General features: G+C 39.6%; 1 protein-coding gene across 8 annotated transcripts in view; it reads left to right on the top strand.

Moving 5' to 3' along the window:
• Positions 1-16,337, top strand: part of TNS3 (tensin 3) — a 262,648-nt gene that overhangs the window by 94,110 nt on the left and 152,201 nt on the right. For all 8 annotated transcript variants that reach the window (XM_054817660.1, XM_054817661.1, XM_054817662.1 and 5 more), the window contains one exon: positions 11,883-11,921. In XM_054817660.1, the coding sequence (XP_054673635.1) occupies positions 11,883-11,921 (39 nt within the window). The remainder of the gene's footprint in view (positions 1-11,882; positions 11,922-16,337) is intronic.

Consider the following 16,337-nt stretch of genomic DNA (forward strand, 5'->3'; position numbering starts at 1 on the left):
TGGGTTGTCATCCTTGCCAAGAGTTTCAAGGCGAGTCGTGCACTATTGCTTTATTTACCATCCTGAAATTTAGTTTAAAATCCTGAAATAATGTCTGATGTAATAGTTCCCACCAAGTGGCTGAGTGTATATATATATATTCTTTTTATATAGATATGATTTTTAATATATATATTTTAATATATATTGTTATATATATTTTATATATTTTTTTAATATATGTACCCTGGTCCATATACATGCTCATGTTCCTCCTCTCATATGCGTTTGTCTTTGTAATATACACACACATGCAAACAAGACAATTATGTGAGGTACTGCTTTGATGTAATGCATTATAATTCATTGTAACTGGAATGTCCCCTGAACTTCATCAGAAATTCACCTTTATCTGAATTTAATATTAGTGCACCCTGGTCCATCTTTTAAACAGCTCAATTAATTGTTCAGGATTGAGTTATGGACAATGCATTCTCATTAGTCATATAATAACAAAAACTATATTTCATAATAACAAAAACTATATTTCATTTGTGATTGTGGATTAGTTTCATGTTTTACTACTTGTGTAAATAATGTCCAAATTAAAAAGAAACCACCACCCCAACCCAAATATTTTACCTTTAGTCCTCTTTTATCTTAAGAATACTGACTCTAATTTTTGTTTCGCACATTGTCCTTTCTGCTTCTGTTTTTACTTTTATGCCTCCTGTATCAGGAATTTAGTTTAAATCCTAACCTCAAATGCACACACTTGGCTTTCTTTGACTTTTTTTTTTTTAAAGAAAGATCTGAAAGAAGACTTTCTGTTTAAAAGTTCTTCACTTCTAACTCCTCTGTATTGCACTGAATTTATGTGAGCAGAATGGTGGTGACTTCTCACTCTGTGTACAGTGCACAGAATGTTCTGATTGCAGGACACTACTTACTGTTCATTGCTAAAGAGCAAAGTACATAAAGGAGCATGTCTCTAGACTTCCATTAGCACTGTAAGAAAGAATTTTGACTTACAGTCCTAGGGAAAGGGACTGACAAAAAATAAACTGAATTTAATGCAAGTGTACCCTGGTCCATCTTGTTAGATTACTGTTTCCACTAGGAAGGTGAAACCAGGGAAGAGACTGATAGCAGAAGTGAGTAAGCAGTGAGCTGGACTCTTCAGAGTGGTGGTGAGGCACTTTCTCTTCAAATGAAAAAAAAAAAAAAAAAAAAAGCAGCCGCTGAGATTTCCAAGGTTACTGTGTTCCTGCCTAATGTCTGATCTCTGCTGCTTCTTTGATTACCGCACTGAAATTGGTGTGAAGGTTGTCCCAGTATGTTCACAGGGATCCTTGGTCGGTTTGGAAAGGGAAGTGACTGTATCTTGGATATTACCATTTCTCAGACTATTGCAAATGTTCTCTCTTTCTGAGGGTGATAATTATTTTTTTTCTATCTGACTTGCACGCTGCATCAGCTTGCTATTGAGGGAATTCAGCATGTGTATTCCAAAAGGTGGAAAGAATTCCTGTTTCAATGTTTAAACCAATAAAAAATTAGAGCAGAAGCCAGATTTGCAAGATGTCAAAATGTGTATTACTTTTTAAAGAGATGGTCACTAGTTTTGCAGTGACAGTTTAAACATAGTGTTTCTCTTGAACTTTCTAACCTTGTTTCATACTTGCACTCAGTTGCATTTCAAGCACCACAGATAATGTGTCAAAATTTCTCAGAAAAATAAAGGCAGTTTTTGGGGAAGAGATACAAACAGAATACCTGAAAAGTTTCACCTGAATGTCCAGAATTTGTTAATTATTACATTGTTATTTTTAAGTTATTTTGGAGTAAAGCTCTTTTAGTTTTAAAAATAATTGAGCAACCTGGAAAAGATTTGCTTTGAGATCAACAAAATACTGCCAACTTTTACACCTTAGTTAGAATCATAGAATGGTTTGGATTGGAAGGGACCTCAAAGATCATCTAGTTCCAACCCCCCTGCCATGGCAGGGACACCCTCCACTAGACCAGGTTGCCCAAAGCCCCATCCAACCTGGCCTTCCAGGGATGGGGCATCCACAACTTCTCTGGGCAACCTGTTCCAGTGTCTCACCAGCCTCACAGTGAAGAATTTCTTCCTAATACCTAATCTAAATCTCCCCTCCTTCAGTTTAAGGCCATTAGCCCTTGTCCTGTCACTATACGCCCTTGTAAACAGTCCCTCTCCAGATTTGTTGTAGACTCCCTTTAGGTACTGGAAGGCTGCTATAAGGTCTCCCTGGAGCCTTCTAATCTCCAGGCTGAACAACCCCAATTCTTTCAGCCTGTCTTCATAGGAGATGTGCTCCATCCCTCTGATCAGCTTCATGGCCCTCCTCTGGACTCAATCCAACAGCTCCATGTCCTTCTTATGTTGAGGACCCTGGAGCTGGACACAGTACTCCAGGTGTGGTCTCACAAGAGTGGAGTAGAGGGGGAGAATCACCTCCCTTGACCTATTGGTCATGCTTCTTTGGATGCAGCCCAATATGATGCTGTTGAAAGTGTAGATAAAAACTATCATGAGTAGCAGTGGACCAAATAGTGGTGACTTTGCTTCTCAAATGGGTTCATGTGGGTTTGTTTTTGTTGGTGGTTTTTTATTTCAGTATGGGTTCTCCTTAACCCTCTCAGATTTTGGGTAGAGGGAATCAAGGATTTAAATGAAAACGTGTCATGTTGTTTCCTGTAGACAACTATGTGAACGAACCTCTGTGGTTTTCACATTTTTGTGGGAATCCATAAATACAAACATATTCAATAAGGGTAAAGAATTCAAGGATTTTTTCTTCATAGGCAGTGTTTAGCATGTTATATTACCATGCATGCAGCCCTTTTAGTGCTGCCTGGCGCATTGGTGAAGAATAAAAATGTTTGCAGTTGAAGTCCAAGGGATTAATGCATGAGTTTTGGAACTGACATTTGGAGCCCAAAAAGGTCTGCAGATTTTTCCTGATTGTACCCAGAAGCAGTGTTTTGCAGATCCTCCTGTCTGCAAAATATTTTGCCCTCTGTTAGATATAATATCCCTGTAATGAACTGTGTAATGAATAAACCTTCAGATTCAACCAGAACTGTAAGCTGTTGAGGGACATGAGGACTTGGAATTGCTTTTTATGGCCATAAACCCTGCATCGTTTAAGTAGCAGAAGTGCTGTGCTGAAGTGTTGTGTGTTTGGCAGTTAATTTGCTGGGGCTTTTAAGAAAATGAAAAAGTATTTTAAAGTATGCTAGTGTTTTTAGATAAGAACTCTTTTAGACTTACTGTTTCAGGTAGCTGGTACATGTACAACTTCAAGGTTTGTTTGTTTCCTTGCTGGTTTTCTTTTAAAAATGAATCTAGCTGTTAGCAAGGGGAAAAGAGGATAAGATGATGTTAGTCAGGGAAGGAAAACAATATCTGCTTTTCTTTGTTCACCACCAAAATAGGGACAGGTTACATTTTCATGACAGATGTGAACTTTCCACTGGAAAATCTTAGGATGTGTCAGGAGAATTGGGGGATTTTTTAATTTTTTTTTTTCCCCCTTCCTCAGTTCTGACGTGGTTTAGGCCCAGCCGGCAGCTGAGCACCACGCTCACCCCTCCCCCGGCAGGATGGGAAGGAGAATGGGAAAGACAAAGGCAAAGCCTCGTGGGTTGGGATAAGGGCAGTTTACTAGGACGGCAAGGGAGGGGGAAACAACAACAACAGTACTGATAACGGGATGTTCACAATGGGTGATAACAGAGAACAATTTACTGATCCAACGGACCAGACGCTCAGCCTGTCCTGGAGCCGCGCCGAACCCGCCCCTCCCCGACCAGCCCCCTTTTATGGTGAGCATGACATCACATGGTATGGAATAGCCCCCGGCCAGCTTGGCTCACCTGTCCTGGCTCCTTGTGAAATTAGCTCTATCCCAGCCAGAACCAGGACACGTTCCCTGTCTGATTTTGGGAAAGGCCTCTTTACTGGTCCAGTTTTTTTCTGGCTAGCTCTGATCCTTTCTGTATAGATATAGGAGATCTCACACAGACTTGCCATGCAAGTTGGTTTTTTTGTTTTGGTTTGGTTTTGTGGTTTTTTTTTGGGGGGGTGAGAAAGAGGCAAAAAGGCATTTGTCAGTCTTTTAAAGTGGGATCAAAGAACTGGGAGTGATGCATTTTACATTGCTGCTGCTTGGAATGCTCTCTTAGGTCACATTATATAGCTCATGCCACATTCATCTCTGGGAAATGGGAATCAAGTAGCTTACAAGAAAATACTGCTCCTTTCTTGGTGAATTACTGTTATAAAAAGTTGTTTATCCTTGCTGTACATGATGCTCTTAGCTTTTACGCAAGAGGCATTGCTTTTGCGTCCGCTGTTACAGCTAAAGGCAATAGCAACATCTTGAAGGGTACTCTGATCATCAACAGTGGCTATAATTGGATAGCAGGCAAAATGTCCCCACAATGTATAGCATTTTGCACCATTGCTGTGTCATACTATATTGCTTTTTCTGGGGATTTTGAAGAGTGCGTACTCCTAGGAACTGGTTGGATTCCCTGTTGCAATATTGCATATCAAAAAGTTGGAGCCACCTCAACCTTAAATTGCAAGGAGTTGCCTTACTGGCTTGATGGAAGAATGGAAACTGAGTTATAGACATCGTGAATAATCACAATTTTGTAGAAGCATAGAATGAGAGTAAGTACTATGTATTTTGAAGCTTATGAGCTCCATCCCAGAAGAAGTCCTGAATGCTTTGTATCAGCAAGCCGAAATGTCTAAGCTTCATTAAAATTCACTTTTACTACTTCTGTGTGATAATGTAGCATGTCATAGTATTTTACTAGTAAGTATTTTTAAAAGACTGCTTCCCTTGTTCTGTCTTGCTGAAGAAAACATGTAAAATACCTCCCACAGTTACAGCGTAATAAAGCAAATTCAGTCTTGGTGAAAACCATCCATTTGGGAGACCTTGTTTTGATGATAAAAAATATGTATTTAAATCTGTTATAGAGAGAGCATTCTGTACCCTTTTGTTGCATTATCTCTTTTCTGAATAGCTGGAAAATCAAAGATATATTTGAAATATACATGTTTAAGACTTTGTTTTAATATATTTTGAGAAGAGGGAAATTTGTTAAAATGACTAGAGGGCTATGAAGTCAGGATTGTGATATTAGAAGGTCAGAAATACTGTAATAAAATACATTAGGCTTCTAATGCCTTCATGTCAGCCTCCAACAAAATGCTGTCAATCTCAAAAATGAGTGAACTGGGGCCTCGTAGAGGGACCTCATCTTTACAACACGAGAATACATTTTGGTGGGAAAGTGGAATGTTCCTCCTTGGTTCTCAGGCCTTTGGGCTACTTTTGCCTCCTTTGGCTTGCTGAGCAGTGTACTCCAGCAGTTTTTCCAAAGGATTTCTATAAACTTCCTTCTGGAAACATCAGTCTACATCTCTGACGTGACTCTTGCAGACTCTTCACAGACTGAAACCAGGCCTGTGTTAAATTGCTGTACGTATCTTTGGATTGCCTGATTCAAAATACTATCTTTCCTTCTTGTGACTTAATGCATTTATGTGTTAAACTGGCCTTAATGAGATGTAGAGAGTCATCCTGCAGGTAGATGGTTTTCAACTCTAGAGAAAAAAAAAACAAAAAACAACCCCCGAAAAAACTGATTACTTTGCCAACAAGTCTGACATGTGACTTCTGCCTTTATATCTTTCTATGATGTTGAGTAGAAAAGACTGGCATTGCTGCCTTCTGGAGCCCTCCTCCTCTACCACATTTCCCTCTTCTCTGTAGTATGTATTAAGAAAAAAAAAATCACCGCCCTCTATTTTAACCAAAGTTTGTTGTTGAAATCTTGCTTTCATGTTACCTTTAATACTTTCATTTGATGGACATCTGTCTGTCCCAGATGTTAGAGGCACACTAGAAGCAGTGAAACCTGTGGCTGAGCAGTGACCTCTGCAGTTTGTTGTGACAAAGCTCCTGTCTCCTCCTCCCAAAACTTCTGAAGCCCTTGACTGTGTGGTGTCTTTTGTGACCACAGAAACCATAATGCCCGTAGCTCTTATCACCATTGCTCAGGTGTTGGAAGCAGACTGAAACCCTGAGAAATCACAACAACATATATGTTAAAATTCCAAAATTCTGAAGTACAACAGGTCTGGTGCACAGCTTGTTTCCATTCAAAAAAATCCAATACATGCTGGTAGCTCATTCCTTTGGGAGATGAAAATTTCCACGGAACTGTATCCCTGTTGCTTGCTAGAGCCCTCCCTGTCCGGTAATGTTGCAAGGTTTGTTTGACTTTGCAAATGAAGCATGTTTTCTCATGGGGATTATAACAAAATAAATAGGCCTGGAATCCTAAAAGGATAACATAGTTCCCTGAGGAATGTGTAGCTAATTAAGCTTGGAGAGGTCAGATCTGATAGAAACAAAGCAAAAGTCAGGTCCCTCAAAGATGTATGCAATTGCCATAATTAAGATTTTTTTTTTAACTGTTCTTTAAAGCAGCAGCGAAATGAGATGTTTTGAACAAAGATACTACGTTTTTGCACTCGTTCAGCATCAAATCTTTTCCACCTACTTTATAAACCTATGGTTAAACAGGAGGGACAGTAGCTAGCACTCCATTTACAGTTCAGATTGGCAAACTGAATCACAGTGCAGAGGGCTAATGCGAAGTCCAGTAAAAATCTAGTTCTAGGATCTTGCTTTCGGGTTAACCCGTGTTAGCTACACCCAAGTTCTGACTGAGTTTCTCATCCTTCTGAAGTCTTTTGGAGCAAATCCAGTGATCTGATAAAGGAAAGGACTTCATCTCTAGTTACTGGTTTACAGTTATCAGGAGAAACTCATCCATTTTTTATTCTAGGAATCTTCTGTTTCATTGGAGTTTTGAAGAGGTTCTTCTATTTTATCCTTTTTCCGAATAATCTATGTAGCAAATGTCTTGCCCTGTATGTGTTCTTTGGAGTTGGAGAACAACTTTCACGACCTAAGTCAGGACTGTAACTTTGCAAGATCAAATATCACAATGTGGAAGAAAGCCAGGCTTTGAGGTGCAAAGATAGGTGAACAATACATTTCTGTATCTTGGGATAACTGCATTCCTAGCTATTTATGAAAGGTTTCTTTTTTTTCAGCAACTTTGAAACAGCTTTGTTGCTTTATCTCAGGAAAGGGGGATTGTTCCGTTTCTGCTGTGTTTGATAAGTCTTCCTTTAAGGCTGCTGTTTTCAATGTGCCCCAAAATGCTTAATTTGAAGAGGGAAAATTCAGTGGGTTCTGGGCGCACTTTATAACTGTTCTGTCTGGCATGAAGTGCTGAGGATACTTGATATCTCCAGTACAAAAGTCTGAGTTACATACTAATATCACCCAACTGGAGATGTTCTATTTTAAAAAAAAAAAAAAAAAAAAATTGTATATTACTACTGTAGCTTTTTAATCCAAAGTTAACATCCCAATTATGTTGCTTTTTATTCTAGATTTTGGATTTACATTTTAAATTTTGTTATGTTACAAGTTGTATCTCTGAAAGCATAGAGTTATTTGAAGATATACTGCACTTGATGTCCTTTAGTTTGTTTTCTTAGTGAGTTAGGAGATTTATGATTTGAATGTTTTGGGGGATGGGTTGGAAGATAACTGACAGGGATGTCAAAAGAAGAAAACTAAGCATTTTTTTTTATCTTTTCAAGACTTAACTCCAAAGCTGTAGATTTAAATAAATAGATAAGTGTGTGGGTTTTTTTTTTAAAAAAAAAAAAAGGGAGAGGTGTGTGTCTGTGTTTGTATATATGTGTGTGTATATATATAAAAAGATGCATATTAAATATTTCTGTGAGCTCCATTTGGGCTCCTGACAATCATTTATGCAACAGTCACAAGGTCTCCTAACATTGCTGTAACTTTACATTATTTGAAGGATGTCTTTTTGGCTTCATTTTGCTGCTTTTTTCACCCTTTCACATCAATTTTGTAACCTGATTAGTAGTGAACTAGAATGAACAGATTTTTTAGCAGATGACATATGTTTGATGAAGATTCCACCCCCTTCACATCCTTTGTGTTACACATAACCTGTGGCAAGCATACCAGCATTTCTTACTTGATAAAACTGTAGTTTGGAATAAAGTGATGCATTATAGCCATATGGTTACATTGCTTTTGGAAAAGCAACATGATAGTGTTTGAGATTTGGACTTTGAAATGCACCTCTGGTAATAACTGGCTCATTCTTTAAAGATGGTTCTCTCTCTGAAAGGTCACCTACTTCTTGCAAAAAGAAAATAGAAAGTAAGGAAAATAAAAATGAAAGATGCATCTGGAAGTGAAAAAAAGCATTAAAATGTCAATACTGGATCCCCAGCAAATGATCTGTTGTGCAGCAGTGGAGGGCACTGTTGTGTCTCTGTTACAGCAAGTCAAGACAGATTTTATTTCCTTAGTGCCAGATATCCTGCCATTTGTTGACATTTTTTTCTTGTTTGAGTTAACATTTATCTCATGTTGGTTGGTTACTCATTAACTGATGTGACTGGTGTTACAGTCGTATGAAGGAAAATTACCCACAGATCCATTGGAGTCAGAATTCGTCATCAAAGTAATTATTTTAAATCTTTTTCCGTCAATATGGGACTTTTTCAAACTAAGGCTCAATTCAGGAAGTTTCACACCAGGAAAGTGTTTCCACATTAACTGTGTATGCAAGAACAGGTAGTTTGTCTTTCAAATATTTGCTTGGTTATTTGTGGGTAGACTAATGTGTCTATGTGCATGTGTGTGTATGTGCCGGGCACTGAAGAGGTAACTATTTTTGAAAATCAGGCAAGGCATTCCCATATTCTGGTATTGCTTGTTAATACATGAATGTGCAGAAATACAGAAGCTAAATGCACCTTGGTTATGTGGAACTATGAGATATTACACTAATGTATATCCAGTATATTTCTTACAAGAATAAATTTATTATTGAAAGCTGACAAACCAGATGATTGCAAATGTCATTTTTAAGATTGGCTGTAGCTTCAGTTGGGGGATCAGAAACGTCTTTCTGAAGCTTGTTTTTTTGTGCAGTTGGTACACGGTGTGTGTAACTTTTTAAACCAATGAATGAGACATTTATACTCTATTTTGTCTCTCTGCATTGATACTGAAGTCCTGCAATCTTGCTTTCCAGCTGTATACTTTTTCTCTAAATGCTGATTTTTTTTAGCATGTCTCAGACCTCTGCAAACCAGGAAAAAGAGTTGGAGCCACTCACATATCCTCAACTTAGGTTGTCTAGACCTCGTGATAACCTCTCTGTTATCTGTGAACACGTCAGCTCTTTTGCTTTTAACCTGTCTCTGGATTAACCGTGGAAGAATTTACTGCAATCGCTCATGAGAACTGAAATTGGGATACATGGAGATCTTGACTATTTTGCTTCATCTGGGAAGAAATATGCTATATGGAGTTGGAGGAGAAAAGTCAGCGGACCTTGGGTGATTCAGTGTGTCTTGCATTGAGTTTTGAAGCTCAAGAGTAGTAGCAGTGCATCCAAGTCTGGCTGTGTGATGCATTTTGAGTGCTCTGCAGTTTAGTGACAGTTCAACATAGTGATAAGTGCAGCATGCAAGGGCGAAGGGATTGCTGTATACACCAAAAAGGGTATTATGTGACTCTTTGATAGTCATTGAACAGTACCATCTAACGTGGGTGTTGATCTTTGTAAAAAGAAAGTGCAAAAGACACACAACCAGTAGAAGATGGAATCTGTAAAGTCAGGTTGCTATACATAGCTGTTGTAGGCATAGTGAAGCTCAAAGAAAAAAAATCAAGAAATTATTACCTGTAATGTTAGCTTCTTAGAGCCCTGAGCCTCTGTGAATTGGCTGAGTAAGATCTGCTAAAAAAGATCCGTAATTCTCTTCTGAAGTTCTTTTCCCAGTGTATGTCTCCAGTATTCTTGTGTCAGAATAAAGGCGATTTTTCTTAGGCAGTGAGTCAGCTTAATTATAGAGGAAGTTACAGCAGAATTGTGTTCTGGTTAGCCAAGGGGAAAGGAGATGCTTGATTCCTCGAGGGTTTTTAGCAGTGGAGGGAAGGGAGAGAGCACAGGTGATAATTATGTGTTCCAGTGATGACAATTTTATTCCACAGTGATTCGAATTATTAATTATGTGAGCATGTAATATTAGTTTATCTCTGCTTTTCCACTGTGCTACCCAGCCAGCCAGCTCCTTTGGGGTTTCCATTAATTCTCTCTTTTCTTCCTAGTATAGGCAATGAGAGAAAAGTAATTGTTGAAATTTGAGTTTTTATCTATTTTAACATTAGGTGTTGCTAATGAGAACACTAGCAAATACTGAATTTTAGTGCTTATAATAAGTACTAGGTAATTGGATGATCAGGACAACTGGGGTCAGTCTGTCTTCCATAGATGCAGTGTTTGCTGCTTGTGGTGGTGGTGCAGGGTGCACATGGCTTTGGTTCTTCCTGTTTTGGACTGCTCTGTCTGGTGGTTTGCTCTTTGGCTTGAAAGGAGAATTGGTGGTTGTAATGGAAGGTGGCGTATGAAGTTTTACATGTTGTGTCAGGCAAGAGGTCACAGAGGCAGATGTTGTCTTTGTTTTCAGCAATGGGAATGCTATCATGACAGCTTACCCATGCTTACACTAAACATCTTCCACATGTTTAGTATGGGTGTTCAGTTGGATAGACTAGGGAGTCTGCAGATATGCAGCTTGTTAAGACCTTGGACTTGCAAGCCCACTGAGAAGTCAGAGGGTGTAGCAGACAAACCTCAAGGGTTCATATCTGTCCTGTTTTCTTTAGGGATAGTGTGGAGATCATGAGAAGGCTGAGAGTTGAAAATCAATGTGCTTGTTTGGTTTTTTTCTTTTTATAAGTACTTTGTGATTTAAGAAGTGTTCAGAATCAGAGATACATCTTTTTCACAAGCAGCTACGGAGGCAAATGCCATCCCTTCCTTGCTCATGGTTAAAAGCTGTTCCTGGGAGTTACGATGGGAGTGGTGTAGTCAAGTCTGTCTCTTTTTGTCTGTGATGCTTACAGGACTGATGCTTGTTAAAGTGAGCATGCCTGATGACTGTTACTGAAGCTCAGCTGAGTGGTGTAAATTGATGAATCACAGTCTTTCGACTATATGTGTAACGTCTGAGGGTGCCTGTTGCATGCAACTGTAGAAAGAAGCTAACACTTGCTTTTCCCTAGATCATCATGTAATCTGAGTTAGTAATGCTTTTCCTGGCTTTCTCTGTGTTTTGGTTTTTGAATATTAAGACAAGGTTGTTGGGAGTTGTTTTTTGGTGTGATGTATACAGAACGTGTTCTCCATAGGAAGTGTTTTAACTTGGAGCCAAGCCTCTGAAATTATGTGAGTTCACAGAATATCTGTTCTGCTTACTCTGTTCAGCCCACGCCCCACAAAAAAATCCAGAACAAGGATAAGGTATTGGGAACTGCTGAAATTCTAGATTACTTGAAAAGCAGAGTACTTGTTAACTAAAACTGAGATGGTATTAGAAAAATATGCTGCAAAGGACAGAGAGGGGGAGAAAGCCCCCCATGTTTCCCTGCATATGTGACCTGAGGGAGGACATTACTCTCCAACCTATTTCATTGATTACAGCATGTGAGCAGGGCACTGGGTTAGCACTGAGCTACTGCTAACTCTTCAGGGAGCTGGGAGAAAGTAATGCAGCTGAAAGCAGCTGTGGACACTCAGGTTCTGCATCTGGTCTGGTTGGTGCCCCTTTGACTCTGCCTGGATTTCACAGTATTTGAGGGAGCTCAGTCACTGGGATTGGGTCATCTCCAAAGGAAGTATCTTGTTGCCTTATTTTAGTATGTTTTTTATTCCAGGTGGTGACACCTTGCTTTTCCCCAAGCAACTGCAAACTGGTAAGTATTTTTGGCACTTCTGATATCCATCAGGTTTTATTAGGCTATAGGTTAGATTATTCCTTTAGCCTCCTATAATCTCTTGTTGTTTCAGTACTGTGCCATCACCTGCCATCACAGGATTTAGCCCCTGTGAGGGCTTGGCAAATCAAGGGTCTGTTCCTGAAGCTTGTTACTGTGTCCTGTTCTATGCAGGAATCTTGTCATTTTATTGAGCATTTTGCAAGGCTAAGGATTAACTGGGTGAAGTGTTTTCTGCTGCAAGGATTCTTCTTAAACTGGACCGGACAACCTGTCTGTGATGCAGCAACCATGTGCAGTTGTCCATATTAAATTATCTACTTTTATTTGTGTGTTTTAAATAAAAAACAAACAAACAAAACAATTAATTGATCCAACATACTGATGTCTCATGTCAGTTTGAAAGTACGAATAGTGGATGATTTGGTTGGGGCCAGTTATTTTTTGTTGATGGTGGAAGAGAGGAAGTTAACCCACATTTGCTCTGGATAGGAAAATGATAACCCTTTTCTGGTTTGTGTGGCTGAATTTCGTTACTTTAGCTCCAAGGGTAACTTGAATGATGCCTGGAGGATGGGTTGTAACAGTTATTTAGTGAACCAGCACTGCCACCTGCTAGTGTCATTACTAGGACTAATCAGCTAACAGCTGATGCCCAAGTGTCAGCCAAGAACTCTGCATATTGCACGTATGTGGTGCAGTCACTGGCAATTAGGAATCCTACATCTCACTTCTGCCTTGCTATATGAATCGGCCAAGTCACTTTGCATGTGACTTGGCTGGCTGGTCGCACTCAAAGAGTTGTGATCAACAGCTCAATGTCCAAGTGGAGAACAGTGACAAGTGGCGTTCCTCAGGGGTTGGTACTGGGACTGGCACTGTTCAACATCTTTGTTGGCGACATGGACAATGGGATCGAGTGCACCCTCAGCAAGTTTGCCGATGACACCAAGCTGTGTGGTGTGGTCGACATGCTGGAGGGAAGGGATGCCATCCAGAGGGAGCTTGATGGGCTGGAGAGGTGGGCCCGTGCAAACCGCACGAAGTTCAACAAGGCCAAGTGCAAGGTCCTGCACATGGGTCAGGGCAATTCCCAACATCAGTACAGGCTGGGCGAGGAATGGATTGAAAGCAGCCCTGAGGAGAAGGACTTGGGGGTATTGATTGATGAGAAGCTCAACATGAGCTGGCAGTGTGCGCTTGCAGCCCAGAAAGCCAACCGTGTCCTGGGCTGCATCAAAAGAGGTGTGACCAGCAGGTCGAGGGAGGTGATCCTGCCCCTCTACTCCATTCTTGTAAGACCCCACCTGGAGTACTGCGTCCAGTTCTGGGGGGGCCCCATTACAAGAGAGACATGGAGCTGTTGGAGCGAGTCCAGAGGAGGGCCATGAAGCTGACTGGAGGGCTGGAGCACCTCTCCTATGAGGACAGGCTGAGAGAGTTGGGATCGTTCAGCCTGGAGAAAAGAAGGCTCCGGGGAGATCTAATTGCAGCTTACCAGTACCTGAAGGGGGCCTACAGGAAAGCTGGTGAGGGACTGTGTATCAGGGAGTGTAGTGACAGGACAAGGGGTAATGGGTTTAAGCTGAAGGAGGGTCGATTTAGATTAGATGTTAGGAAGAAATTCTTTACTGTTAGAGTGGTGAGGCACTGGAACAGGTTGCCCAGAGAGGTTGTGGATGCCCCATCCCTGGAAGTGTTTAAGACCAGGTTGGATGAGGCTTTAGGCAACCTGGTCTAGTGGAGGGTGTCCCTGCCCATGGCAGGGGGGTTGGAACTAGATGATCTTTAGGGTCCCTTCCAACCCAAACCATTCTATGATTCTATGTTTTTGTGTCTTGATTTCCCTGCTGGAAAAGTACAGGTAGTGACGCTTATCTAATATGAACCATAGAAGTAAAAAGGTGTTGTATAAGTGTTGGTTCATACTATTCTTAATTATTATCCTTTTAAAGAAAGGCTGGAAACCTAAATTGGTGATTCATGCTATTATGAGGAATGTGAGTATCAACTCATGGGAGGTCTCTCCTAATTTTGACCCAGTAATTTTATGAATTAACCCACGTCAGAGTCTGAGGATGACATTGCTGCTAATATTATAAATAGAAAAGAAATACTTTCTTATGTCTGCAGGTCACAGTATTAGATGTATACTGGCAACCATGGCTGGTATTCCTTTTGTGTTGTGCACACTAGCTGAATGTTGATTCTGACATGGAAAACTTATCATTGTGATTCAGCAACAATTTTAAACATACAGAAAACAGTGGGATATGTTACCAGTCACTATCATTAATAATTCTACTTGAACTTGGTTTATGTGAACTGTGAACATGGGACAATGCTGGTGATCTGGGCCCAGGTGACTCTGCGACCTGCTGACAGTTGAACAGTATGGATGGCAAAAGTGGTGTAGCCTATTTTAGTTTACTAGCAGGGACGTAGCCAGAGGTATATTCAGCCCTGAATAAAACATCTACTAGTTTTAGGCAGACGAAAGAGTGGAATTCTGTTTAAATATCTTGCAGGGAAAGCTGTTGGTGAAACATTTTCACTACATAGTGTGCAATATGTTCTTATAGCTGAGAGTGAGATTGAGCAAGTTGGGGTTTTTTTTAATGTGAAATGTGACATTTTTAGATTAGATGTCTGCCTTGTGCACAAATTCTATCTATTTAGTGAAGAGTTTGGTTTTTCTGAAGGAGGATAATCTGTGACCATATTGGCTGTAAGCCATTTCTTTTACAACTATTTTTGAGTGTAAAATATTGAGAAGACGAAGAATAAGTAGTTGAGATCTTTAGATAAGGAGGGCAGTACTCTATTCAAATTAATCAAAACTTTGTTGCATTGCAATTTGCTGCTGAACCATGGATTTATTCCCGTTCATTCCAGCCGGGGAATTCCAACCTTTTCATCCTCACATAAATAAACAATGCATTGGCCTGCTCTAAATTAGTGCTACATATATTTAGCCAATGTAATGTTTGCTTGTAATGCTCTCCTTAATGTGGCTTATAGCGAGAACTGTAGTTAAATCTCAGTGGCGTGTTTGTTGGAAGACTGTAGAAGCCTGATGAAACTCACAGATGCTCTCTTTCTTCAGAATGTGGGTTTTATTGATTATTTTCAGCTTGGATGTCTGTTTCCAAAGAGGCCCTTTCTTCCCATTTCTCATGAGCCGTGTATCTTGAAGCTTTGTAATGACATCAGGACCCTCATATATCAACCCAATGCAGCTGTTAGGAGTTTCAGGTGCTAAAATATAAACCAGCTGCTCTTAAGTGTTCTAATACTACTTTATGTTGTCATGCACATTCCTCTGACCAGAGAAAGGGGGACAATGTTAGTCCAGCTCTGTTAATTCAAGTCAAATGTTTACCAAAGGTGCCCTATTCTGGTTCACTTCATTTTATTTCATTAAGAGGTAATGGGTTATTTGTGGCAATGGACTTTCATTGCAGAAATGTATAGCATGAACCAAAGATTTGGAAAAAGAAAAACAAGGGGAAAGATGTGCTATGGTCAGTGGTTTTTTTTATCTAAGAGCTGACTTAGCCTATATAACAGTTCTCCTAAAATTTGATAAAAATCAAAGATGACAAGTCTGTTTAAACAGCCTTTTCTGGAATTTTCAGATCTTATTTTGAAAGAAAACAATTACTCAGTTGATCTTATTTTTTTAAATAATTAAAAAAAATATTTGCTAACAACTACACATTTTTCTTAAACAGTCTTTAGTGCTGCAAAAAGAAGAGAGGATTTAGGCCCTAACCTTAAAGCTCCAAAGCATTTCATATATTACTTTAAAAAGATAAAAATAAAAGGAAAGCCAATGGAAGGATATTATTTTTGTGGTCATTTTTAGATTATAGGAAGTATTCTAGGACAGTTTAAGATGTTTCAAGAGGGCAGCAAGTTTGTCTCCTTCACTGAAATTTTTTCCCCATACTTCATGATAGTGTATCTTTGAAAAGAATAAAGGAAATGAGATCTTAATTCCTCAGAGGCCCCTCACATATCCCACCAAATGTCTTGGCAGTAATGAAATGTGGCATGAAGGCAACATGGATTCTTATCTTAAAATTACTCCATTCGTTGAATGGTCCTTATCATTGCATGACTTGTCAGTTTTAAGGCACGGTTAAGTAGTGATCTTTACCAGAGAAATTTCTGATTTAACCTTTATAACCTTTCTTCTTTTTTTCCCCTCTTTTATTTTTCTTTCATTTTTTTTTCCGAACTGGTTACCAAGGAATTCTGCATACCTGTAGTGCTGCCATTTAAACATCACATTTCATAACATTCTGTTATAGTGCGGAAAGATTAAGTGGGTGATTACCCAGCTACTTATGTTATGTTGTAACATCACTTCAAACTGAAGCTCGTTTAGCT

This window comes from Grus americana, chromosome 2 (genome assembly GCF_028858705.1).
Source record: "Grus americana isolate bGruAme1 chromosome 2, bGruAme1.mat, whole genome shotgun sequence".
NCBI classification, from domain to species: domain Eukaryota; kingdom Metazoa; phylum Chordata; class Aves; order Gruiformes; family Gruidae; genus Grus; species Grus americana.